This window comes from Sinohyriopsis cumingii, chromosome 12, assembly GCF_028554795.1.
Source record: "Sinohyriopsis cumingii isolate HCF-2022 chromosome 12, ASM2855479v2, whole genome shotgun sequence".
Classification (NCBI taxonomy): Eukaryota; Metazoa; Mollusca; class Bivalvia; order Unionida; family Unionidae; genus Sinohyriopsis; species Sinohyriopsis cumingii.
The window spans coordinates 10,632,202-10,658,670 of NC_142972.1; the positions used below are offsets into that span (position 1 = coordinate 10,632,202).

General features: G+C 34.0%; 1 protein-coding gene across 3 annotated transcripts in view; it reads right to left on the bottom strand.

The window, feature by feature from the left end:
- LOC149785999 (EF-hand calcium-binding domain-containing protein 6-like) overlaps window positions 1-26,469 on the bottom strand; it is a 172,160-nt gene that overhangs the window by 22,468 nt on the left and 123,223 nt on the right. For all 3 annotated transcript variants that reach the window (XM_089976282.1, XM_089976281.1, XM_089976280.1), the window contains 6 exons: window positions 20,998-21,116; window positions 18,800-19,033; window positions 14,479-14,634; window positions 12,518-12,710; window positions 3,811-3,999; window positions 1,714-1,941 (listed from right to left, as the gene is read on the bottom strand). In XM_089976282.1, coding sequence (XP_089832408.1) covers window positions 1,714-1,941; window positions 3,811-3,999; window positions 12,518-12,710; window positions 14,479-14,634; window positions 18,800-19,033; window positions 20,998-21,116 — 1,119 coding nt within the window. The remainder of the gene's footprint in view (window positions 1-1,713; window positions 1,942-3,810; window positions 4,000-12,517; window positions 12,711-14,478; window positions 14,635-18,799; window positions 19,034-20,997; window positions 21,117-26,469) is intronic.

The following is a 26,469-nucleotide window of genomic DNA, read 5'->3' on the forward strand; positions in this document are numbered from 1 at the left end:
TTAGACTATACCTATTCTACAGAAATAACAGGCCCACATTTTATCAAGGTCAGCATATAGACTCCATCTCTCTGTTTAGATTATACCTATTCTATAGAAATAACAGGCCCACATTTTATCAAGGTCAGCATATAGCTACTCCATCTCTCTGTTTAGACTATACCTATTCTATAGAAATGACAGGCCCACATTTTATCAAGGTCAGCATGTAGCTACTCCATCTCCCTGTTTAGACTATGCCTATTCTATAGAAATTACAGGCCCAAATGTTATCAAGGCAGCATGTCAGCATATAGCTACTCCATCTCCCTGTTTAGACTATACCTATTCTATAGAAATGACAGGCCCACATTTTATCAAGGTCAGCATATAGCTACTCCATCTCCCTGTTTAGACTATACCTATTCTATATAGAAATGACAGACCCACATTTTATCAAGGTCAGCATATAGCTACTCCATCCCCCTGTTTAGACTGTGCCTATTCTATACAAATGACAGGCCCAAATGTTATCAAGGCAGCATGTCAGCATATAGCTACTCCATCCCCCTGTTAAGACTATGCCTATAAAATCAGAATGAGCTTTGAAAACAAGGTAATGTCAAGGGGATGGATTCAAGGCAACCTTCATTGGACATGTATCTCATAGAGATAGATTCAAAGCAAGCCACAATGGATATATCTCTCATCCCGTTCTACTGGATCTGTCTTTAGTTTTCAACAAAACTGATTTAACATTTACACTAATTGAGCAATCATACTATGAACTGACTAGCCACAATGGCACATCAGTATGATTTGTCCAGTGTTGAAAGGTCTTATCGCCAGGATGCTATCTTTAAAATTATGTTGAGAAACATACTGTACAATAGATTTGTATACATGAATGGACTCCATGACGGCATCCTTTCTGTCTAACTATATTTACTGAATGGATTTAAACAGAAGTTGTAGCCATATTCATTGGCAAATCATTTATATAGAAAGCCTTCATGACATGTTTCTTTCTTTAAAATCTAGCCAAATTCATGCCATCGTTCTCTCTGTAAACTCTGGCCAAATTCTGTTCTGCAATTATCGACAAGTGATTTAGTGGTTTTCTCTTTTTATAAACAGTGACCATATTTGATATAAAAATCTAAAAGACTGTCATGCAAGGATGTTAAACTTTGGTCAAATTCTGTACAGCAGTTCTGAGCTGATTGAAGGTTTTTGTTTTTAGTAATGGTTGCTATAATGCACGATAAACTGGCTCAATTTATACAAATTTCAAACATGGGTTTGATGGACAGGTATGCATTATGGCAAGTTTAACCATCCATACAAGCATGGACAGGTACGCATTATGGCAAGTTTAACCATCTATACAAGCATGGACAGGTACGCATTATGGCAAGTTTAACCATCCATACAAGCATGAACCGGTACGCAGTATGGCAAGTTTAACCATCCATACAAGCATGGACAGGTACGCATTATGGCAAGTTTAACCATCCATACAAGTAATGCAACTCCTTTAAGTCATGCTATAGAACAACAGTACATCATTACAAAACTCAAGTAAGATTTATTTTTGTCCTCATCAATGTTAGTAGAAGATTTTACTTAATTTATCCACTTAATATTAACAGCCTAAATTCTTTGAAAATTGTAAAACTCAGAGAAATGTGTGCTTGTTTACTTCCACATAAAACATCTACTTTGTAAGTTTACCTGTTCATCTGACAGCCTAAATATGTGCTTATTCAGAATGTTTCTGAAGTCTTCCTTGGAGACAACCCCTAGATTGGCATAATCTGCCTCACTGAAAGCATTGGTCAAGTCATAAAGCTTAGCAGACACTGTTTCCCGCAGTCGCTCATGTACCTCATCCACTGGCCTCAAGTAGGGCATGCTGTCCTTAAGAGATTTCTGGAGGGAGGCAATCCATCTTTCTGTATCCTACAGATTAGTTCAAAATCAAGTTCAATATCTCAGAGAAAGGGGGAATATGGCATGGTAAGAATATACTGCTGTGGAGCAGATGTAATACACAAGGCAAGTCTTGCTTGTGATGGGCCTGGCAAGAGAAGACCATTGGGGGGAGGACATGGTAAAATTTCCATAACCCTAAATTAAGGTATTGTAGTGTCTGATTACTCAGTTGTCACACCTTCTAATGTAGTGCAGTGTCTGATTAGTCAAATATCACACCTTCTGATGTAGTGCAGTGTCTGATTAGTCAAATATCATGCCTAATGTAGTGAAGTGTCTGACTGGTCAAATGTCAAACATTCCAATGAAGTGCATTGTCTCAGTGGTCAAATGGCACACATTTGGATTTAGTTCAGTTTCTGATTAGTCAAATCTCATGCCTTCTAGTGTACTGCAGTGTCTGATTGGTGGAATGGCACACTTTCTAATGTAGTGCAGTGTCTGACTGGTGGAATGGCTTATATTCTAATGTAGTGTAGTGTCTCACTGGTGAAATGGCACACATTCGGATGTAGTTCAGTGTCTGAATAGTCAAATGTCATGCCTTCTAATGTAGTGCAGTGTCTGGTGGAATGGCACACTAATGTAGTGCAGTGTCTAATAGGTGGAATGGCTTATATTCTAATGTAGTACAGTGTCTGATTGGTGGAATGGCTTATATTCTAATGTAGTGCAGTGTCTGATTGGTTAAATGTAACCTTCTAATGTAGTACAATGTCTGATTGGTCAAATGTCACACCATGGAATGCAGTACAGTGTCTGATTGGACAAATGGCACACCTTGTAATGTAGTGTAGTGTCTGATTGGTTAAATGTAACCTTCTAATGTAGTACAATGTCTGATTGGTCAAATGTCACATCATGGAATGCAGTACAGTATCTGATTGGTCAAATATCACACCTTTAATTTAGTACAATGCCTGATTGGTCGAATATCACACCCACTATTGCGGTGTTGTGTCTGATTGGTCAAATGTCACACCTTTTGATGCAGTGCAGTGTCTGACTGGTCAAATGTCACACCTTTTGATGCAATGCAGTGTCTGACTGGTCAAATGTCACACCTTTTGATGCAGTGCAGTGTCTGGCTGGTCAAAAGTTACACCTTTTGATGCAGTGCAGTGTCTGACTGGTCAAATGTCACACATTCTAATGTAGTCCAGTGTCTGATTGGTCAAATATCACACCTTTTGATGCAGTGCAGTATCTGACTGGTCAAATGTCACACATTCTAATGTAGCCCAGTGTCTGATTGGTCAAATGTCACACATTCTAATGTAGCCCAGTGTCTGATTGGTCAAATGTCACACATTCTAATGTAGCCCAGTGTCTGATTGGTCAAATGTCACACCTTCCAATGTAGTGCAGCATGTGATTGGTCAAATATCTGCCTCTAATGTAGTGCAGTGACTGATTAGTCAAATGTAAAAAACATATGGCAGTAAAATCTAAGATATACTATTGTAAATTTTTATGTCTGACTCATACTATGACTCAGTACCATGAATAATTACATTTTCTCTTAATTTGTAATAAAATTCTCAAAAGTGTTAGAACAGGGATAATATTTCTGCATTTGAGCATCTGAAAACATTAATAGCAGTTTTTTTGTTCAAAATATCCATTTTACCATCTCCATTAATGCATCTAGATAAAACAGTTATTACAGAAAGAAACACCACTAATGTCTCCCAATCATCAAGATTGTTATTCCCTAAATAAATAACTTAATCTATTGTATTTTGATGCATATCAATGACCTGAGAGCAATGTTACTGACTACTATAAGAAACAAAATGTTACTTCATTAGTAGGAAATCTTATTTTAAAGCCCACCTCCTGCTCAGACATGGTGTAAGTGTCTAGGAAGAGAACATAGTTGACATTGTCTCCAACAACATGAAGTTTGGACAAGATGTGTTTCCACTGCGCTTCTGACAACTTGAAACAGAACAGATCCAACACTCGGCGGAAGTTCATCAACGGGATCTGATTAGTGTTGCTTTTGTCAAAGGCTCCAAATGCCTGGAATAATAAACAAAACAAATGGCATCATCACATATTATGTAACTAGCCCTATATATTCATCCCCTAAAAAGAACTAATTTTGTTACTGGCTGAATATTAAGCAACACCAAAAATATATTTTCCGAACTTGCCACCTAAAAATAAAAGTCAAGCAATTTTCATTTTTATCACTTACTTCTACTAGTGCAAAGTAAGGTACCAGCATTCATTTAAGTGATTTTTTATTTTGCATTTACCACTAATAAACAAAGTTTGTGAAATTTTAATTCATGAATGGACTTTGTTTACATTCAATATGTGATACATATCCACTGTTTTGACCACCACTTTCCAGACATCCCATAACTTCAAACAATCAGTATATAACAACACAGGAAAAATCTGTCCAGCATTTAAAATTTATCCCTGTCTTTTTATTACAAATTGTGTCTTTCCACTTGTCACAAACTCATCTGCTTAATATCTCTAGAATCTTTCTAGATCATTTCTGATACTTTTTTTTTTTTAAACCCTGTAATAGGTTGACCAATGGGTCAGGGAACCATCCCAAGGTCACCTTACAATCAAACATTTCTGGTTATCAGATAATCTAGGGATAATAAATATAATCTACAGAGAAAGAAAAAACACACACACGCATACACACATGCATATGGCACACAATCTAGGTGACATGGATTTTGTAATATTACAGTATTTTGTTCCTGTTTCCCATCAAGTCAGATACAAGTTACATGTTCATTAATGAGGTCCATTTCCTGAAACTTGGTATACAGGGTCCAAGCTGGACTCCAATAATTGGACTTCTCCTTCCAGTCAGAATGAAACAAAGTTGGCAAAACTAGGTAGAAGTACATGCAGGAAGTTCTAAATTTATATAGTTTTTTGTATAAAACAACCTCAAAAATCCATTACAGTTGAAAATCTGTGTTCATGGTAAAAGTCATCTTTTATTGGATGAAACATTCGATAAAGTTATTAGTTTCATTTGTAATTGACCTAGATACCTGAGTTATAATTTGCTTCTGTACCACAAAAATAAAAAAAATTGCTCATTGTTTTCACGGATCATATGTGGATTTTCATTGAGAATTATATAGATGCAATGTATCTGGAAACTGTATGATATCCAAATTCTGCTTGAAAATTAGGATTGGTACAAAAAATTCCTGCCTTAAAGTGAATTTTATGGTATATAAAAATAGTTGTAATTAGAAAATCATAGGTTATCAAAAAACTTAGGGTGTCTTAAGAAATAGAGAGCTTTTATGGCATTAAAAAGTATTCAAATACGTTTAGTTCCAAGCTAGAAACATTGTTATGCATGTATTACGCATCAAAAACAGAACAAATTGTGTTTGCATTTTACTTTGTAAAGTAAAAAAAACTGTATTGCTGATAAAATTTGACACTCATGTCAAGACAAGATATGACAAGATACAAGTCAAACAATTTATTTCAAACAGCTTTTGTTCCTTCTGAAGAAAACACCATAACAAGGAAACCATTTCAGATATATGCTTTAACAAGGACTCAGAAGATAAAAAAACAAATGTGAACATAAAGATACAGTCCAACCCGTTTATAGAGACATCAAGATAACACAATTTAAATTTAAAATCACTTAAAACTAAATATCTGGCCATTTGTTATATATATATATAATTTGCATTGCTTGTTAGTTAGATTTTTTAATTTTTTTATATATTTCATTATATGCTATTGTAATGTAACATTGTATGATGGACTTGACCTTGTCCAAAATGAAGTTCATTTTCAACCTTGCCTGAATTATCGATTTTGTTCTGTAGTAAACATGTTTATCTCAATCTGAGTCTTGCACATTGGAAATTTCATATGAAACCTGAGTTTACCTATATTATAATTTAACAGACTTCTAATTATAACTAAGATTTTTTTGGTAAACATTATGAAACTTCCAGAAGGTTATTTTCCATTAGGTAACATTTTTTTTAGAAACTGGTTGTTGTTGTTGTTATAGGGTTTAATGCCATTTTTCAGCACAAGATAGGCTATACATGGCGGCCAGTATTAATGGTGGAGGAAGAACCGGGAAAACCCAGGAAAGAACCACCAACCCACGAGAAGCTACCGGCAAGCTTTCTCACATATCCACATTTGCTGAGCCTGAGATTCAAACCCATGCAGACAGAGGTGAGATGGCAGTGATTCGTGACGGAGAGCGCTTTAGACCACTCGGCCACTCGGGACCCTTAGAAACTGGTAATGGTGACCTAAGGTTAGGTGGAAAACTATATAATCTTGTTACTGGAAAAATTATTCATTCGTGCTTTAAGATCTAGCAGAAGCAATTGTATTATTGTTGTGTCCAGTAGTTTATGTGGGCTGGAATTTATTTCTTCAAATTATTCAAATGATTTTTCTCTGGAAATACACAGTGCTCATAAAAAATAACAGAAGTTTACTGGGATTTATAGTGAATTCAAACCTGGAATCAAATTACTGTGATTCAACAAAAGATTGTTGGTACAACACTATCATACAGGCCATCATAGGCACACCAATACTTTCAGCATTATACCTAATTTGGATTTCCATTCAAGTTTACTTTGAAATTTTATTTTTAGGACTTGTGTCTGTAATTCTAGGATTTTACTGGGATTTAATTCACAATACCATAAGTTCTTTTTTTTCTTATTTTCACTTTGTATTCTAGGGAAATATATTATTTGCTGAATTTCACAAAGCTTGATGCTTCTCGTTCTTTTTTGTTACTTATTTTAAGACCATAGACTCAGAATAATTTAAGGAAATTGATGGTAGGGTATCTTAAAAGATGTGTGAAAATTTTCACTTAAGCATAGCGCTCTGTCCGGATGGTTAAAACAGAAGAAGCTTGCATAAAATTCAGAACTATCATTATCCCCCATACCCACCCATTTCACTAACCCTAACCCTAACCCCATACCTGCCCATTTCACTAACCCTAACCCTAACCCTATACCCACCCATTTCACTAATAGCATTTAATTTTAATTATTTTAATTTTTTCATTCAATTCCATTTTAATTTGATTTACTGATTATGCCAGAGACAATCTTAATTATATGCATTACTTTGTTTTCTGGAATTTGCAGCTATGCATCCAGGATTTTATTATAAGATGGCATTTCCACCCTTGTCAAAAAAATAGAAGGGGGGGGGGAGTAGAATAAAAATGAGGGGGAGGAGGAAATGGTCATAGTTCAATATTTACATGAAACTTTAGTATCCATCTCTCTTTCTGACACACTCTGTAAGACCCATATTGAAATAAAAATCTTTAAAAGATGTTGCCACTAGTTGCATAAGAATTAATCTGTTCATTGTTTCTCAGCTTAATCTGTTTCTTATCTATGTATGAATATTGTTCTGTACTAAGAACCCCCATTCAAAGCTCACTTGCATTGTCTTCTGGATAATTTTGCTCCATAATAAAAAATTTCACATGCATAAGCTTGGTAAAAATTTAACTTTCTTGAATTAGCACTCTATAGACTACTATGACAGATTTACTATTCCGTAACACTGTATTAGGGTTTTAAGTCCATTTATGCCATAGTCTACTTGTTCACAAAGAGGTATTTTGATCAAATAAATATCTATACTTTTTAACTTCATTTTCAGATCTCAATTTATTTGATTTTATTGTAACCTTTATGCTAGGGCTTCATGGTTTTGTAGCATATTATCCCACAGGAATAGATGGTGATGAGAAAATAAACAAAAAGTGCACATTTAAATTGTCTATATTTTTACTGCTGAAATGAGGGGATGACCAGTATTCTAACTTGTAACCAATACCCAAATTTGTGGATTTTTCATGTGCATATATTGTACTTCATGAATTATGGACTGTGTAGCACAAAGGTAACAAAATGTAAGTTGTCAATACAGAAGTGTATGAAATACTGGTTTTGTCTTCATGTAATCAACACTTGCATTGTTTATTTGTTCAGTGTAAATCTTATGCAGCGATGACAAGCTACCTTCTACAGGCAAATTTCACTTGTCTGCTAAAGTTTGATTTCTTTTTCAGGCCCCCTCCCCAACACATATATCAACATCTGCTTATGTTGACAGTATTACATTGGGCCCAAAGATGTCAAGATAAAGGACTCTAGTATATTAATGGTAAATTTTAAACATGAAACATTACTTCCACAATTTTTTAAAGGACCCATAATAAATGTGTTTACAATGTCAGAGATTGCATATATATATATATATATATATAAACTTTTATTAACCCTTTACTTCATGCAAGCACCTTTAGACGCCTCTACTCCATTCGCATGAAAGCGCCGTTTGACGTATCTACTCCATTCACATGGAAGCACCTTTTGACGTATCTACTCCATTCGCATGGAAGCACCTATTGATGCCTGCTGTAAACATCGGCCATTTTGAGCTGGTTTTCATAGACCACCTTCGGGGAAAACCCCCTATTAGATACCTCATTCATTGCTGTGAATGACTATTATGTCAGATCACGTGGTCACTATTTATGCTCTGGTCGAAATCTGCTATTTATAGTAACTGTGTCGTACTCTCCACTCTCCAAAATGAAGGTCACGGATTTCGTTCAGTACTTTTAACGATTAGAATCACAACTATGAAAGCTTCAATAACTTAGGTAAAGGCTCTGATATTGATGTAGGTAGCAATTACTTTTTATAAATTATCAAATTCAGATGACTTATTGATGTAGATGCAGACGAAGAGCTTGTAAATTTCGAGTATGAGAAATGGCAGCTACAGTTGGTCACGCGGCTTCCCTGACTTGATGGTGAACAAGTTCTCTCAAGATTTTAAAGCACATAAAAAATTCTTACGTGAAAAATAATTACATAGCTATAACGATTGGACTTTACTTTTAAATTTTTCCATGTATAATAGATGTATACCAAACATGTAAAATAATTAAAATTGCTGTTAAACGTAATATACACTACACTGCTTAACAGTTAACAGGCAGACCTATGTGTATGGAGTCAAACAGGGAACAGGTGTTCTATTTATAGTGCATGCACTGTGTATCGGAAGGCTAAAAAGACATACACTCTATGAGGTAAAGGGTTAAGAATAGGAGTAGGCCCCTCATCAAGGTGTTCTATTCATAGTGCACTGCACTGTGTATCATAGCGCTAAAAAGCCATACACTCTATGAAGTGAAGGGTTAAGAATAGGAGTAGGCCCCTCATCAAGGTGTTCTATTTATAGTGCACTGCACTGTGCATAGGAGGGCTAAAAAGCCATACACTCTATGAGGTCAAGGGTTAAGAATAGGAGTAGGCCCCTCATCAAAGTGTTCTATTTATAGTACACTGCACTGTGCATAGGAGGGCTAAAAAGCCATACACTCTATGAGGTCAAGGGTTAAGAATAGGAGTAGGCCCCTCATCAAGGTGTTCTATTTATAGTGCACTGCACTGTGTATAGGAGGGCTAAAAAGCCATACACTCTATGAGGTCAAGGGTTAAAGCAGAGGCAGTGATGGTTGAAAATATTCACAAATGATTAACCTCACAGTATAAATAAAAGAAGAGCAACACAAATTCCAGTGCACCATATGCTTCAAGGACTATATACTGTTATGTACAATTAATTTGGATTGTGTATTGGCTTTTGTCCATGATTATATGTTATGTTCGTTTAATTTGTATTGTGTATTGGCTTTTGTCCATGATTATATCTTATGTACATTTAATTTGTATTGTGTATTGGCTTTTGTCCATGATTATATGTACAATTAATCTGCATTGTGTATTGGCTTTTGTCCATGATTATATGTTATGTACAATTAATTTGTTTGTGTATTGGCTTTTGTCCATGATTATATGTTATTTTACAATTAATTTGCATTGTGTATTGGCTTTTGTCCATGATTATATCTTATGTACAATTAATTTGCATTGTGTATTGGCTTTTGTCCATGATTATATCTTATGTACAATTAATTTGCATTTTGTATTGGCTTTTGTCCATGATTATATCTTATGTACAATTAATTTGCATTTTGTATTGGCTTTTGTCCATGATCATGCATTATGTTACAATTAATTTGCATTGTGTATTGGCTATTGTCCATGATTATATCTTATGTACAATTAATTTGCATTGTGTATTGGCTTTTGTCCATGATTATATGTTATGTACATTTAATTTGTATTGTGTATTGGCTTTTGTCCATGATTTTATGTTATGTTACAATTAATTTGCATTGTGTATTGGCTTTTGTCCATGATTATATCTTATGTACAATTAATTTGCATTGTGCATTGGCTTTTGTCCATGATTATATGTTATGTACAATTAATTTGTGTATTGGCTTTTGTCCATGTTTATATGTTTTGTACATTTAATATGTACTGTGTATTGGCTTTTGTCCATGATTATATCTTATGTACATTTAATTTGTATTGTGTATTGGCTTTTGTCCATGATTTTATGTTATGTTACAATTAATTTGCATTGTGTATTGGCTTTTGTCCATGATTATATGTTATGTACAATTAATTTGTTTGTGTATTGGCTTTTGTCCATGTTTATATGTTATGTTACAATTAATTTGTATTGTGTATTGGCTTTTGTCCATGATTATATCTTATGTACATTTAATTTGTATTGTGCATTGGCTATTGTCCATGATTATATATATATATATATATATATATATATATATATATATATATATATATATATATATATATATATATATATATTTTTAAATTTGTATTGAGTGATTGACCTTTATCCATAACTGAGGGTAGGAGTTGGGGCTACATGTCAAATATCATATTGAGTAAATATGTTTACTAAGTTTGAGTTCTGGAAACAACTTGATTCTGACCTCAGAACTTTCAAGAAACAAATTCTGTTTACAGTTTCATGGATATTTCCATTTAAGATCACAGAGTAGTGGGATCTATATAAGATTGCTTATCACTTAGAATGTTCAAAAATGAACTTTTGACTCATGTCCTTGTTTTCAAGTTGTGTCTTAGGTTTTTATATTAAGGCTGATTATATTATAATTAGTCATTCATATGGAATCAATTGTATTAATGTATTCAGTTTTCATTTGAGAGGATTTATTTATTTAAATTATTCATTGTAATTACAAAGTGTTGAATATTTTCAGACTAAAGCACTACTTTAGGATTACTGTGAATTCATTCAATGACATTTTGGATTATATCATTGTGATACATCAAGACTGTTGGCACACAAGCACATTTGAGACTAGTGGCACATCAGCACATTCAATACTATAATTCATTTGGAACAGCACTGAAATTCATTAGGAACTCTGTACATCTGGACCCTGTGATAGAACTTTTAGGACTACATGTATTTGGGATTTAATTCACAAGGTTGTTAGTTTTATTTTTACTTTTCACTTTTGTATTCTGGGGAAATAAATTATTTGTTGAATTTTACAAAATCTGCTGGTTTTTGCTCTTTTCTGTTATCTAGTTTAAGACCAAAGAGTCCAAACAATACAATCAACAAGAGTGACATGAGCAGCACATTATAGGTCCACCTGCTTAACAGTCCTCTATATAAATAACAACTTTTTTGTGCCTATATCATTCTTCTTCTCTTAGTTTCAATGACTTTGACCTTTTGACCCCAAAATCAATAGGGATCTAACTTGCCCTAAGTGCAAGTCATCCAAAAGGTTTTGGAAACTAGTTGGTTGATAAAGAACTAAAGTTATTGTGGAAAAACAATTTTCTTTTAGTTAATGACCCTGACCTCTGACCTTTTGATCCCGAAATCAATAGGATTCTTCCTTACCCTAATTGCAAGCCATCCACAAAGTTTGGTAGCTGTAGATGTTGACAATTAAGTTATTTCATGGAAACAAAACTGGTAACAGACAGATGGACAAAGAACATTATGACATACTATGCTTCACCTTATGGTATCTGTATAAAATTCTTTGTACAATATTATACCTTATGGTATCTGTATACAATTCTTTGTACAATATTATACCTTATGGTATCTGAATAAAATTCTTTGTACAATATTATACCTTATGGTATCTGTATAAAATTCTTTGTACAATATTATACCTTATGGTATCTGTATAAAATTCTTTGTACAATATTATACCTTATGGTATCTGTATAAAATTCTTTGTACAATATTATACCTTATGGTATCTGTATAAAATTCTTTGTACAATATTATACCTTATGGTATCTGTATAAAATTCTTTGTACAAAATTATACCTTATGGTATCTGTATAAAATTCTTTGTACAATATTATACCTTATGGCATCTGTATAAAATTCTTTGTACAATATTACAGCATGCTGAGCAAACTACAGAAAAGTATTTATGATGCAGTTTTAAAATTGAGGCCAAAATATAAAACCATCATTTTTAATATTTACTTGAAACAAAGTTTTAGGTACTCTCCATCTCTACACCTCTGTCCCATTTCAGAGCTGAGTAATATTGCCATACAGAGTTACCTACCCTTTCAAGCACCTCCACTTGTAATGAGACAGATTCTCTTAGTTTCTGTTCTGCCTCTTGAGGAGTGAGGTTGGAGTATTCTTCAATTTGCACATCCTTTTCTCTTCGTGCATAGCTTGACTTCCGTCCATCCTCAAATGCATGCAAGAAATCCTCAAAGCTTAACCTGCTCTTATTGGTTGGTAGACCAATGCTAAAAGTAAACAAAGATAACTGTAATATACTGATGCATCATGCAGAAATAAATTCCTAATAAATGTTGTAGTAAATATGAGCTAGACATGTTTCCATATGATACTGATGTATCCACTAATATGATGTAACCAAAGAGTAGGGTACTCAAACAAAGTTGACAACACCATTCCTAGAAAATGGTAGAGATCAAACTAAAAGCCAGAGTTCTCACACATGGGTGACAACATCATAACATTTTGCCAGAAAACTGCAAACATCAATCTGAAGGGCAAAGTTGTCAAACAAGGGTGACACTACCATAACATTTCACAAGAAAACAACAAAGATCAAACTTGATCTAGGGTTATCAATATAAAACTTCAAAACAACTTTGGTTTCAGTTCACTGAATCCTTCAAAATTTACTAAAAGAAATTTAAAAGAAACATTCTCATTCAAATGGCGGCCATCATTCCATACAATTTCACAGGAAAATGATGAAAATTGAACTTGACCTAAGTATTTGTAATTTAAAGCACCATTAGTTTCAATCCATAAAATCCTTTGAATGTTACTGTGAGGATACTCATGGGCAAAGTCCAAAGACAAATGGAAACCATGATAATTTAAAACTGTGCCAGAAAATGATGAAAATCTTACTTGACCTCATTGAGGCCCCGAGTGGCCGAGTGGTCTAACGCACTCTCCGTTACTGATCACTGCCATCTCACCTCTGTCTGCATGGGTTCGAGTCTTGGATTCAGCCAGTGTTGGTATGTGAGAAAGCTTGCAAGTAGCTTCTCGTGTGTCAGTGGTTCTTTCCGGGGTTTTCCCGGGTTCTTCCTCCATCATTAATACTGGCCGCTATGTACAGCCTATCGTGTGCTGAAAAATGGTGTTAAACCCCACAACAACAACAACAACAACAACTTGACCTCATTCTTCAGGGTGTAAAATATGTCCAACCATATGTTATTTAAATACAAGAAGTCCTTCAAAAGTTACTGAGCAGAAATAAAATTTGTGACAAGACATGATGTAATAGACATATATATATATATGGCTGAGGCATAAATATTATTAAAAATATTTTTTACTGCGTCATATATACAGAAATTGCTGAGACATAAATTTAAGAATTTTAGTCTCCAGCTCATCTGTAGTACAGAAAACAAGAGACAAAAGTGGGCAAGGCACTGTTCATCAGACATAAAATGAGAAGAGTCATTATTACTAGTCACAATGAAAGGAAAATAGTTTTCCCTCAGAATAGTGAATGCATTTCAAAAGCATATAAATGTTCTGGTCTACTCTTTTGAAATCCAAAGCAATAACTATGATTGAAAATACAACATAAGAAAGATGATTATATTAGGGAATTATTGTTATTGCATTGAGGTCAAATTAGTAAAAGTTCATTAGAATTATTAACAAAATTGAAATGCTAACATAGAATCTATCAAACATGACACAGTGTCAGATATTGCTTCTCCTGAACTGAATCAGTAGCAAGAGAGGTTACTTACTGTAATAACTACTGTCTACCAAGAAGAATAAATAGGCCATTCAGTATTGACCCTTATAAATAGATGTCCTTTATATAGAGGTTCAAAAGAAAATAATAATAATAATACTGGAACATTGTCTTTAATTAGCAAGTGACCATTATATGGATGTGTCCACTATGGTAGGTTTACAGTAAGTACCATTATTTTTTTGAGTAATTTGCATTTTGACTGCATACATTTTATACCATACTCTGAAATGCTTTAAGTCAATAAAACCTACATGTCCAGCAGCCTGAAAAATTGTTCATCATCGAGGAAGCAGTTTAGATCCATTAGTACTTTCTGTACGTCATTAACTGAGAGGCTTCCCTTGTTCTGCGTGTCATACTTCTTGAAGGCTGAGTAAAAATCTGTGTACTTGTCTCGGATCTTATCTCTGAAAAGATTTCATCCAAATTTTAAATGACAATACTTTATTTAATTCAAATTTAATTTTTTTATACAGATAATAAGATAGGTAAAAACCTATATAACCTTACTGAACTAAAAAAATGATTACCAAGTATTCACAGAGCATAAATATGCTGAAAAATGAAATTTCTATTCCAAATTAGTGAGGAATAAAAACATTACAAATCTATGAGATTGTTGTGAGATGAAATCCATCCTGATAAATATATCAAGCACAAATAAAGATATCACCAGTATCTTCAAAGAAATAAGGGTAGAAATTCACCATGTAATCTGTCAATCAAGAACATTCTAGAAACCAAATAATTTTCTCCTTTGTGGACAGATGTCTTTTAAAGAGATTAACTATGTAAATAAAATAAACAGACTGATAGAAAAAAGGAAAGCAAGCAATGACATTATTAGAAACAATTACAAAATAATTCACATTCTAATTTTGATCTTGGCCTTATTTCTAACTTTTATGTTTAAAAAAGACACACTGATAAAAAAATACACCAGGTCCCTAATTTTAGTCAAATGTATCAACAATAACTCTTATAAATAAGTCAAATGTTTCATTTAGGACTTCTCCCTCTTTAATTGCAATTCTTTATCTCCAAACATCAAATTTCACCCTGCATTACCCAATAATGCTCAACATTATACATCTATAATACAATGAAAGAGGACTTATTTTTCAATATTCTTCATCTTCTACTTCTTTCTTCCTTGCTCATTTTCCCCTCATGAATACCCCACTGAAAGGTCTAAATCCTATTTCAATGTTTAGAAGGATTTATCATTACCACATAATACAATGTGCTTGGGGAAAAAAAACAGAACAAATAGTGGGGGCCTAATCAGACAGTCCTCATAACACTTCCAAGTTTGGCAATGAATAATCCCCACAACAAATGGTGGGGGCCTAATCAGACAGTCCTCATAACACTTCCAAGTTTGGCAATGAATAATCCCCACAACAAATGGTGGGCAAAATAAAAAGTTCTCATAACATTTCTTGGTTTGACACTGAATAATTGCTGGAGCCCTAGTTTCTGCATCTTTCATAATTTAGTAATTAAAGGCCTTTTTCTGCTTCTGATAATTACCGATAACACATAATTCTGATTTTGATCATAATTTGTGACTGTAATTTTACTTTAAATGACCATAAAATCAATGAACTTCAACAACAGTGGATGGTTGACTTGTTCTAGAATGACATAACACATAACAGTAAACCAATCCTTAGTGATGGGATGTAATGCAGCTGGTAATTTTGGACAATCTATCTGGACTTCAGTTTAATAAAATTTGACTGCAGAAACAGATTTTCAATATAATCATTTTATTTTACAAAAAGCATGACAAATGTACATTTTTAAGATTTTCTCTTTAGCTGACCTGCATAGAAATCAGGAAAAGAATAAAAATAAAAAATCAAGATGGTTAATAGTTCTGTATCAGCTGCTTGGTCATGATCACAGTTTATCATGATACTTGAGTGGCAACACAATTCATGCCACAAAATATATTATACATTTAACAGGTGATACAAAAATATACAGTGGTTTAATTTTTGTAATTATAAATTTTTGTGGTTTTATAAAAATGGATATTTTTAATAGTACTTAAATTCATGGATCTGCTTCTAAGAATGTGTGCCAACTTATGGATATTTTTGTCATCAATTAACCTCTATAAACACCCAAAGTAAAGAATACAAAAGAACACAAATATGCTGACAACAAATAATTTTTGCTTGAAACGGTTAAAACAATATAATCACCACTCTCAGTTCATAAACTACTTTATGAAAATACCCTATGGTCCAGAACCCTTAGTTTATAAACTATTTTATGACAGTACCCTAGGGCCAGCACTCTCAGTTCATAAATGACCTATAATAGTACCCTAGGGTCCAAACTCTCATTTCATAAACTACTGATGACAGTACCCCATAGTCTAGCACTCTCATTTCATAAACTACCTATGACAGTACCCTTGGGTCCAACACTCATATTTCATAAACCACCTATGACAGTACCCTAGGGTCCAACACTCCTATTTCATAAACTACCTATGACAGTACCCTAGGGTCCAACACTCCTATTTCATAAACTACCTATGACAGTACCCTTGGGTCCAACACTCCTATTTCATAAACTACCTATGACAGTACCCTATGGTCCAACAATCTCAGTTCATGAATTACATATGACAGTACCCAAGGGTCCAGCACTCTCAGTTCATAAACTATCTGTGACAGTACCCTAGGGTCCAGCTTTCTCAGTTCATAAACTACTTTATGACAGCATCCTAGGGTCCAATACTCTTGTTTCATAAACTACCTATGACAGTAAACTAGGGTCCAGCACTCTCAGTTCATAAACTACCGATGATAGTATACTAGGGTTCAGCACTCTCAGTTCATAAACTGCCTATGACAGTAAACTAGGGTCCAGCACTCTCAGTTCATAAACTACCCATGATAGCACACTAGGGTTCAGCACTCTCAGTTCATAAACTACCCATGATAGTACCCTAGGGTCCAGCACTCTCAATTCATAAACTACCCATGATAGTACCCTACGGTCCAGCACAGTCAGTTTATATACTACATAAATAGCAACTTCTTTTCATGGTATAATAAAAAGTATCAAAAGTCACCTCTATGTAACTAATGCTTGACATCTGTACCAACTTTGGTTGAAAGATCTTAATTGGTTGAAATATCTTGATTGGGTGAAATATCTTAAATGGTCTGTGAGTTAAGTTGTTTATGCAAATATGTTTATGGACTGATAAACATACAGACCAATTCATAGATATATCCCTGTATGTTCATGGACTGATAAATGTATAGACTGATTCATATATATATCCCTGTATGTTTATGGACTGATAAACATATAGACCGATTCATATATATATCCCTGTATGTTTATGGACTGATAAACATATAGACCGATTCATATATATATCCCTGTATGTTTATGGACTGATAAACATATAGACCGATTCATATATATATCCCTGTATGTTTATGGACTGATAAACATATAGACTGATTCATATATATATCCCTGTATGTTCATGGACTGATAAACATATAGACCAATTCATATATATATCCCTGTATGTTTATGGACTGATAAATGTATAGACTGATTCACAGATATATCCCTGTATGCTTATGGACTGATAAACATACAGACCAATTCATAGATATATCCCTGTATGTTTATGGACTGATAAACATACAGACCAATTCATAGATATATCTCTGTATGTTTATGGACTGATAAATGTATAGACTGATTCACAGATATATCCCTGTATGCTTATGGACTGATAAACATATAGACCAATTCATAGATATATCCCTGTATGTTTATGGACTGATAAATGTATAGACTGATTCACAGATATATCCCTGTATGCTTATGGACTGATAAACATATAGACCAATTCATATATATATCCCTGTATGCTTATGGACTGATAAATGTACAGACTGATTCACAGATATATCCCTGTATGCTTATGGACTGATAAACATACAGACCAATTCATAGATATATCCCTGTATGTTTATGGACTGATAAACATACAGACCAATTCATAGATATATCCCTGTATGTTTATGGACTGATAAATGTATAGACTGATTCACAGATATATCCCTGTATGTTTATGGACTGATAAACATATAGACCAATTCATAGATATATCCTTGTATGTTTATGGACTGATAAACATACAGACCAATTCATAGATATATCCCTGTATGTTTATGGACTGATAAATGTATAGACTGATTCACAGATATATCCCTGTATGTTTATGGACTGATAAACATATAGACCAATTCATAGATATATCCCTGTATGTTTATGGACTGATAAACATATAGACCAATTCATAGATATATCCCTGTATGTTTATGGACTGATAAACATATAGACCAATTCATAGATATATCCCTGTATGTTTATGGACTGATATGATTCATCAATATGGTTTGAATAGTTTTAGAGCTATGCTCTGGAACAAATGTATGAAAGATGGCTGGCTGACTGAACAGCCAAATGGATACAAATTAACTATCAGATGGATGAATAAGTCAATATTTCCTGTCCACTGACCTAAGTATCCTCTCCACCTGTTCAGCAGTCATGAATGCTGCCCTCTGGGCCTGGTGGAGTGTTAGCCTCTCATGTTTTGCCTGTTGTTGTTCACTGTGATCCTCTAGATGCTTACGGCTTTGATCAATTATTTCTGTGCTGGGGCCAACAAGGTCTCCAGGGGTGAACTCGGATGCTCCAATCTTTGCTAGGAAATCACTGTGTGACACAAAGCCCTTCCCATCCTCATCAAACCTGAAAAGTTACTTCATGTATTAAGTATCACACACTCAGCTTGGGTATTCAAAGTACAGAAATGTCATGTCTCATTTTTTGCTAAGTGAATAGATAACCTCTCTATAAAATGATCAATAAATCTATAGCAAGATAAAAATATAGATTATGCCATGCATAGGGTGAATAAATATATTTTGGGTTGTAACAAATGAGTATGAATATTGAATTTTTTCCATGGTTTAAGTAAAACCAGTTACTAATTTGCAATATGGAAAACGCGATCAAAAAAATACTGACTGCAGATCCCCTCTCCCCAATCAAACAAACAGACTATTTTCTGGAAGAGTACAAAAACTTAACTGTCAAAATCTTCCACAAGGGCATTGACAACTAACTGAATTCCCATAGACTGATGTTAATGTTTGGATAAATTAGAATGCTTTTATGGTAAGATTGTACAACACACTGACATACTATGAATGATCTATCCAAGAGGAAACTATTAAAAGGATGAAAACAGCAGGCTGCACAGCTATTTTTTTTATAAAACTTCCCGTGCAGGGGAAGGTGCAGAGTAATAAGTCTGGCCCAGTGAAATCTTTCTGTTTACCTGTGCAGTGACAGATATAAAATGAAATTGGGTTTAGGTTCAGCCTACTATTGCATACAGTTTACTTCTTATAGGCCTCATAAGACACAAATTATGTTAATAACTTCCAGTACATTTTGTTTCAGCCAATCAGTGACATTTATTTACCTAAATATAGTATTTAATATACTACCACACCTAGACTGGTTCTATAGCTCATACAATAATTAGCTGCCCATGATCTAAAATCAAATTTTCCTTTCATTAGTCACAGTCAACAGCATTTTTCCTTGAAACCTACTATAAAGCATCACTCTTTCACAAATGCCTTTTTGAGGATATAGAGGAATTTATTTCAATTTTGGAGCATGCTGTACAGATAAACAGATGAAATATTCCACAAAAGTTTCCCCTCTGAAACTTTTTAATATATACAAAGGAAGTATTTTGATTCAAGTGGTGGACATATTGGATATCAAGGTAGCATATTTTCATTTAGGATCAGCTAGACATCACAAGATGTCTTCTGGTGAAAACCCCACATTGATATAACTTTCCATTCAGGAGAAGAAGTGATAATTTGATTTTCAAGATGGCCACCATGGCTAGCAATCTGGATGTCAGATTATTACCATTTTCATGTAGGACCCAAGTACCATTTTCATGTAGGACCAATTATCATTTTCATTTAGGACCAAGTATCATTTTCATGTAGGACCAAGTACCATTTTCATGCAGGACCAAGTAACATTTTCATTTAGGACCAAGTATAATTTTCATGTAGGACCAAGTACCATTTTCATTTAGGACCAAGTACCATTTTCATTTAGGACCAACAAGAAAAACATAATAAGTCTTGTAGTGAAACCCCCAAGCTGAAATGATCATTCATTCTGAAGAAGTAATTTTAACATTTTCAAGATAGCTCTTGTGGTGGCCATATTGGAGGTCTACGTAGAACCACATTCATTTACAACCAACTAAACATCTTAAGAGTGCGAAACCCCATGTTGATAAGACTTTCTGTTCATCAGAAGATTTTCAAGATAGCTGCTGTTGTGGCCATACTGGACAACACATAAAATGTCATCATGATTTAGGACCAACTAGACATCATAAAAATTCTCACAGTAAAGACCCAAGGTAAATATAACTCCATTCAGTTGGGGTAGTGATAACAATACTTTAAAGATGGCTGCTTGGTGACAATATTAGATGGCTGAGCAGCAACATCATTTTCATTTAGGACCAACTACAGGACCAATGTGTGTGTTAAGTTTCATAGCAATCCTCCAAGTAGTATAGAAGGAGTTGCAATAACAAACTTGTCTTGATGGATGGACACTGGATGATGGACGATGGACAAAAAACCATTCCAATAGACCAGACTCACCTTGACCAGAGTTCACTGAAGTCCTCCCCATGTACTGGCATGACAAATATCTCTAATAGTGACTTTAGGTCTTTCTTTCTGATTAGCCCAATTCCACTGCTGTCAAGTCTCAAGAAAGCCTGTAACAGAGAACAATTTACCTCCAAAGTGATCACATACAATATATCACTTAATTAGAGTTTTAACTCCAATGTGATCACATACAATATATAACTTAATAAGAGTTATAACTCGAAAGTGATCATATAAAATATATAACTTAATAAGAGTCATAACTCCAAAGCAACCACATACAATATATCACTTAAGAAGAGTTTTAACTCCAATGTGATCACATACAATATATAACTTAATAAGAGTTATAACTCCAAAGTGATCATATACAATATATCACTTAATAAGAGTTTTAACTCCAAAGTGATCACATAATATATATCACTTAAGAGTTACTAGTGATGGATGAATTACAAAGGGCCCCAATTTGCTCATTAGGGTCTTGAACTGGGTGCAATACAAAGGACCCCAATTTGCTCATTAGGGTCTTGAACTGGGTGCAATACAAAGGGTCCAAATTTGTGCAATATGGCCTTAAAACAGAGGAACTTGTTTGGAAAAAGCAATATTAGAAGAACATGTCCATTTAGTGGCCATAACTCCTCGAAATGGTGAGATGTAATTCAGGAAATCCAACTCCATTAGGGATTCATAAGATGAAGCAAAATTCCATTTAAAGATATGAAGCTGATCACAAGGACCATAATTCTGCCCTAAATGCTGTAGACAAGACCTATAATAGATACATACAGAACAATGAAACAATCTTCAAATCAAACTGCCTGAGAATTTTAAATTGTTCTTGATCTATGCTGATTACAAGCAAAAGTCCATGTAAAAGAGGGGGCCTTGAGTGGCCGAGTGGTCTAAAGCGCTCTTCGTTACGGATCACTGCCATCTCACCTCTGTCTGCATGGGTTTGAGTCTTGGATTCGGCTAATGTGGATATGTGAGAAAGCTTGCCACTAGCTTCCCATTGGTTGGTGGTTCTTTCCGGGGTTTTCCCAAGTTCTTGCTCTACCATTAATACTGGCCGCCCTGTATAGCCTATCGTGTGCTGAAAAATGGCGTTAAACAACAACAACAACAAGCATGTAAAGATATGAAATCAAATGACAAGGGCCATAACTCTGTCTAAAATGATGTAAGCAAGACAAAATTATATAAGGCACATCTATGTCTGATAGTAGATCACACAGTGCTATTATAAGTACATTTCCCTAGCAAACAGAAGCAGTCATTTTATCAGCTATTTTAAATACATTTCTCTAGCACATAGAGGCAGTCATTTTATCAGCTATTTTAAGTACATTTCCCTAGCACATAGAAGCAGTCATTTTATCAGCTATTTTAAGTACATTTCCCTATCACACAGAAGCAGTCATTTTTATCAGTTAATTAAGTACATTTCCCTAGCACACAGAAGCAGTCATTTTTATCAGTTAATTAAGTACATTTCCCTAGCACACAGAAGCAGTCATTTTTATCAGTTAATTAAGTACATTTCCCTAGCACATAGAAGCAGTCATTTTTATCAGTTAATTAAGTACATTTCCCTAGCACATAGAAGCAGTCATTTGTCAGCTATTTTAAGTACATTTCCCTAGCACACATAAGCAGTCATTTTTATCAGTCAATTGAGTACATTTCCCTAGCTCATTTTTTTATCAGTTAAGTACATTTCCCTAGCATAGAGAAGCAGTAATTTTTATCAGTTAATTAAGAACATTTCCCTAACACACAGAAGCAGTCATTTTATCAGCTATTTTAAGTACATTTCCCTAGCACACAGAAGCAGTCATTTTTATCAGTTAATTAAGTACATTTCCCTAGCACACAGAAGCAGTCATTTTTATCAGTTAATTAAGTACATTTCCCTAGCACATAGAAGCAGTCATTTGTCAGCTATTTTAAGTACATTTCCCTAGCACACATAAGCAGTCATTTTTATCAGTCAATTGAGTACATTTCCCTAGCTCATTTTTTTATCAGTTAAGTACGTTTCCCTAGCATAGAGAAGCAGTAATTTTTATCAGTTAATTAAGAACATTTCCCTAACACACAGAAGCAATAATTTTTTTCAGTTATTTTAAGTAAATTAGCACAGAGAAGCAGTAATTTTTATCATTTAATTAAGAACATTTCCCTAGCACACAGAAGCAGTCATTTTTATCAGTAAATTAAGTACAGTTCCCTAGCAGTCATTTTTTCAGCTATTTTAAGTACAGTTCCCTAGCACACAGAAGCAGTCATTTTTATCAGTAAATTAAGTACATTTCCCTAGTACACAGAAGCAGTCATTTTTATCAGTAAATTAAGTACATTTCCCTAGTACACAGAAGCAGTCATTTTTATCAGTAAATTAAGTACATTTCCCTAGTACACAGAAGCAGTCATTTTTATCAGTAAATTAAGTACAGTTCCCTAGTACACAGAAGCAGTCATTTTATCAGCTATTTTAAGTACATTTCTCTAGCACACAGAAGCAGTCATTTTATCAGCTATTTTAAGTACATTTCCCTAGCACACAGAAGCAGTCATTTTTATCAGTAAATTAAGTACATTTCCCTAGCACACAGAAGCAGTCATTTTATCAGTAAATTAAGTACATATCCCTAGTACACAGAAGCAGTCATTTTATCAGTAAATTAAGTACATTTCCCTAGCACATAAAAGCAATCATTTTATCAGTAAATTAAGTACATTTCCCTAGCACATAAAAGCAATCATTTTATCAGTAAATTAAGTACAGTTCCCTAGTACACAGAAGCAGTCATTTTATCAGCTATTTTAAGTACATTTCCCTAGCACACAGAATCAGTCATTCTTATCAGCCATCTGCTTCATACAATCAGCGAATACAAGCACGTGTCCAAGTATAACATGCACTTGTTTATTAACCATAGATTTTCTACTGTGTGTAAAAAATATATTACATTCACAGCAGACATACAAAACCATTTGACTTTACTAGAAATGCTCATCAATATAGTGAAATATTTCTTTTTGAGGTAGTCAGACTGCTTATAGTAAGATAATAATACAAGCAGTAGAGTGGAATCAAATGTTTTCTTGGATAAAATTCTAAAGTTTCATGAAAGAAAAAAATAAAGTTTTATAAATAAATAGTTTTGCAAAAACTATTGAAACATGGAAGGATATTACTAAAACAAACAACAGCTGAAGTTCTGGATTGAAAAATTTTCTGTAAATTTTTTCATTAAGTATTGAAAATGTTCCTGGACATTTAAAAATTAAGTATAATGATGTTTTCTTTTTTCTTATAACCTTCAATACCTCCTTTCACAAATATATGCAGGCCACCCTGTTGATTTTCAGGAAAAAATACCTGGAAAGAGGAACCGTGCGATAAATGGACAGATGGACAGAGGGACAGATGGACAGATGGAAATGGAGATTACCATTATGCTCCTGCATTTCAACCTGTGGCCCTAATCATCCCTTGCAGTAACTTATAAAATATACCTGTATATTAGGACTAACTTATAAAATACATGTGTATATTAGGACTAACTTATAAAATATACCTGTATATTAGGACTAACTTATAAAATATATGTGTATATTAGGACTAACTTATAAAATATATGTGTATATTAGGACTAGCTTATAAAATATACCTGTATATTAGGACTAATAAAATATATGTATATAACAGGACTAACTTATAAAATATACCTGTATATTAGGACTAACTTATAAAATATATGTGTATATTAGGACTAACTTATAAAATATACCTGTATATTAGGACTAACTTATAAAATATATGTGTATATTAGGACTAACTTATAAAAAATAAACATGTATATTAGAACTAACTTATAAAATATACCTGTATATTAGGACTAACTTATAAAAAATATACATGTATATTAGAACTAACTTATAAAATATACCTGTATATTAGGACTAACTTATAAAATATATGTGTATATTAGGACTAACTTATAAAATATACGTGTATATTAGGACTACAATGGATAGAAATTTTATGCTAAAGTACTTAAAATAAATGCCATATTCAATATTGCCTCATGTTTTGTTAATGGAATAAATCTCTATGAACTTAACAGAATCTGCCCGCTCCTCAATTTCCCATAATTTCCCAGATGTAATTGAAAATGGGAGCATAGAAGAAAGAGTAACTATTTTGTCAATAAATACACATTTATGCTTACACACATACAGACACACAAACACACACACACACACACACATGTGAAAAACTGCATACCAGTTTACAATCATTAACAATACCTCAGGGCTTCAAATTAATGCTACCCTGCTATCCCACAGTTAGTGCTGCTTTTGCCAGTGGATTAGTAAAACCCAGCAGTTACTGGGCCAGTCCAAATGCCACCTATCACATCAGTTAAGAAGTGATAATCCACTGGGCCAGTCCAAATGCCACCTATCACATCAGCTAAGAAGTGATAATCCACTGGGCCAGTCCAAATTCCCGCTGGCCACCTATCATACCAGTTATGAAGTGATAATCCACTGGGCCAATCCAAATTCCCGCTGGCCACCTATCACATCAGTTAAGAAGTGATAATCCACTGGGCCAGTCCAAATGCCACCTATCATATCAGTTAAGAAGTGATAATCCATTGGGCCAGTCCAAATTCCCACTGGCCATCTATCACATCAGTTAAGAAGTGATCATGAGTCAACATTCTGTTTAATGGTTAATTAATCTATTTATTGTTGATTCAGTACCTATGAATGAACATCCTGTGATTGATTAGGTGCAATAAATGCTCAAAGTGCAAACGAACATGTGTTAAGCCACTCATCCACTCATCAAGTATTTATTGTGATTATTATCAAAACAGTCTTGGAGCAAGTAGAACAAACCCGGTGTACCCCCCACCCCCCAGCACTGATTTCATTACTCGTGATAAGAAAAGGTGTATGGTCTTAGGATAGTACTGACCAATCAGAAAAGGTCTTAGGATAGCACTGACCAATCAGAAAAGGTTGCAATCATCGACTCAACCATAATCCAGAATTATATCGAACAATGTACTTTCACTGACATTGCTGCTGGTAAACAGTCAATGCACTGTGCTGTGACAACCGTAAACATGTGAACTATTTGCAAGATGTCAACAAAGCAGAAATTAAATGATGACAAGAGAGAGTACATTCACAAAGGGAAGGGATGAAGAGATGAAGAAAGTACGAGAAATGCTGGGAAAATTTACACAAATGACTGAAGAATGACCCAGGAGAGGCTGTGGTGAGAAATACAAATGTGCACTAGGTACTTCAGTTGTGAGTGTTTTTGGCAAAATATAATTGTTACTATTTGTAGTTAATGCTAATGAATAAAAAAAATGTTGAATTAGAAACTGTTCTGGCCTCTATTTGATTTTTTCAGGAGCAGTTTAT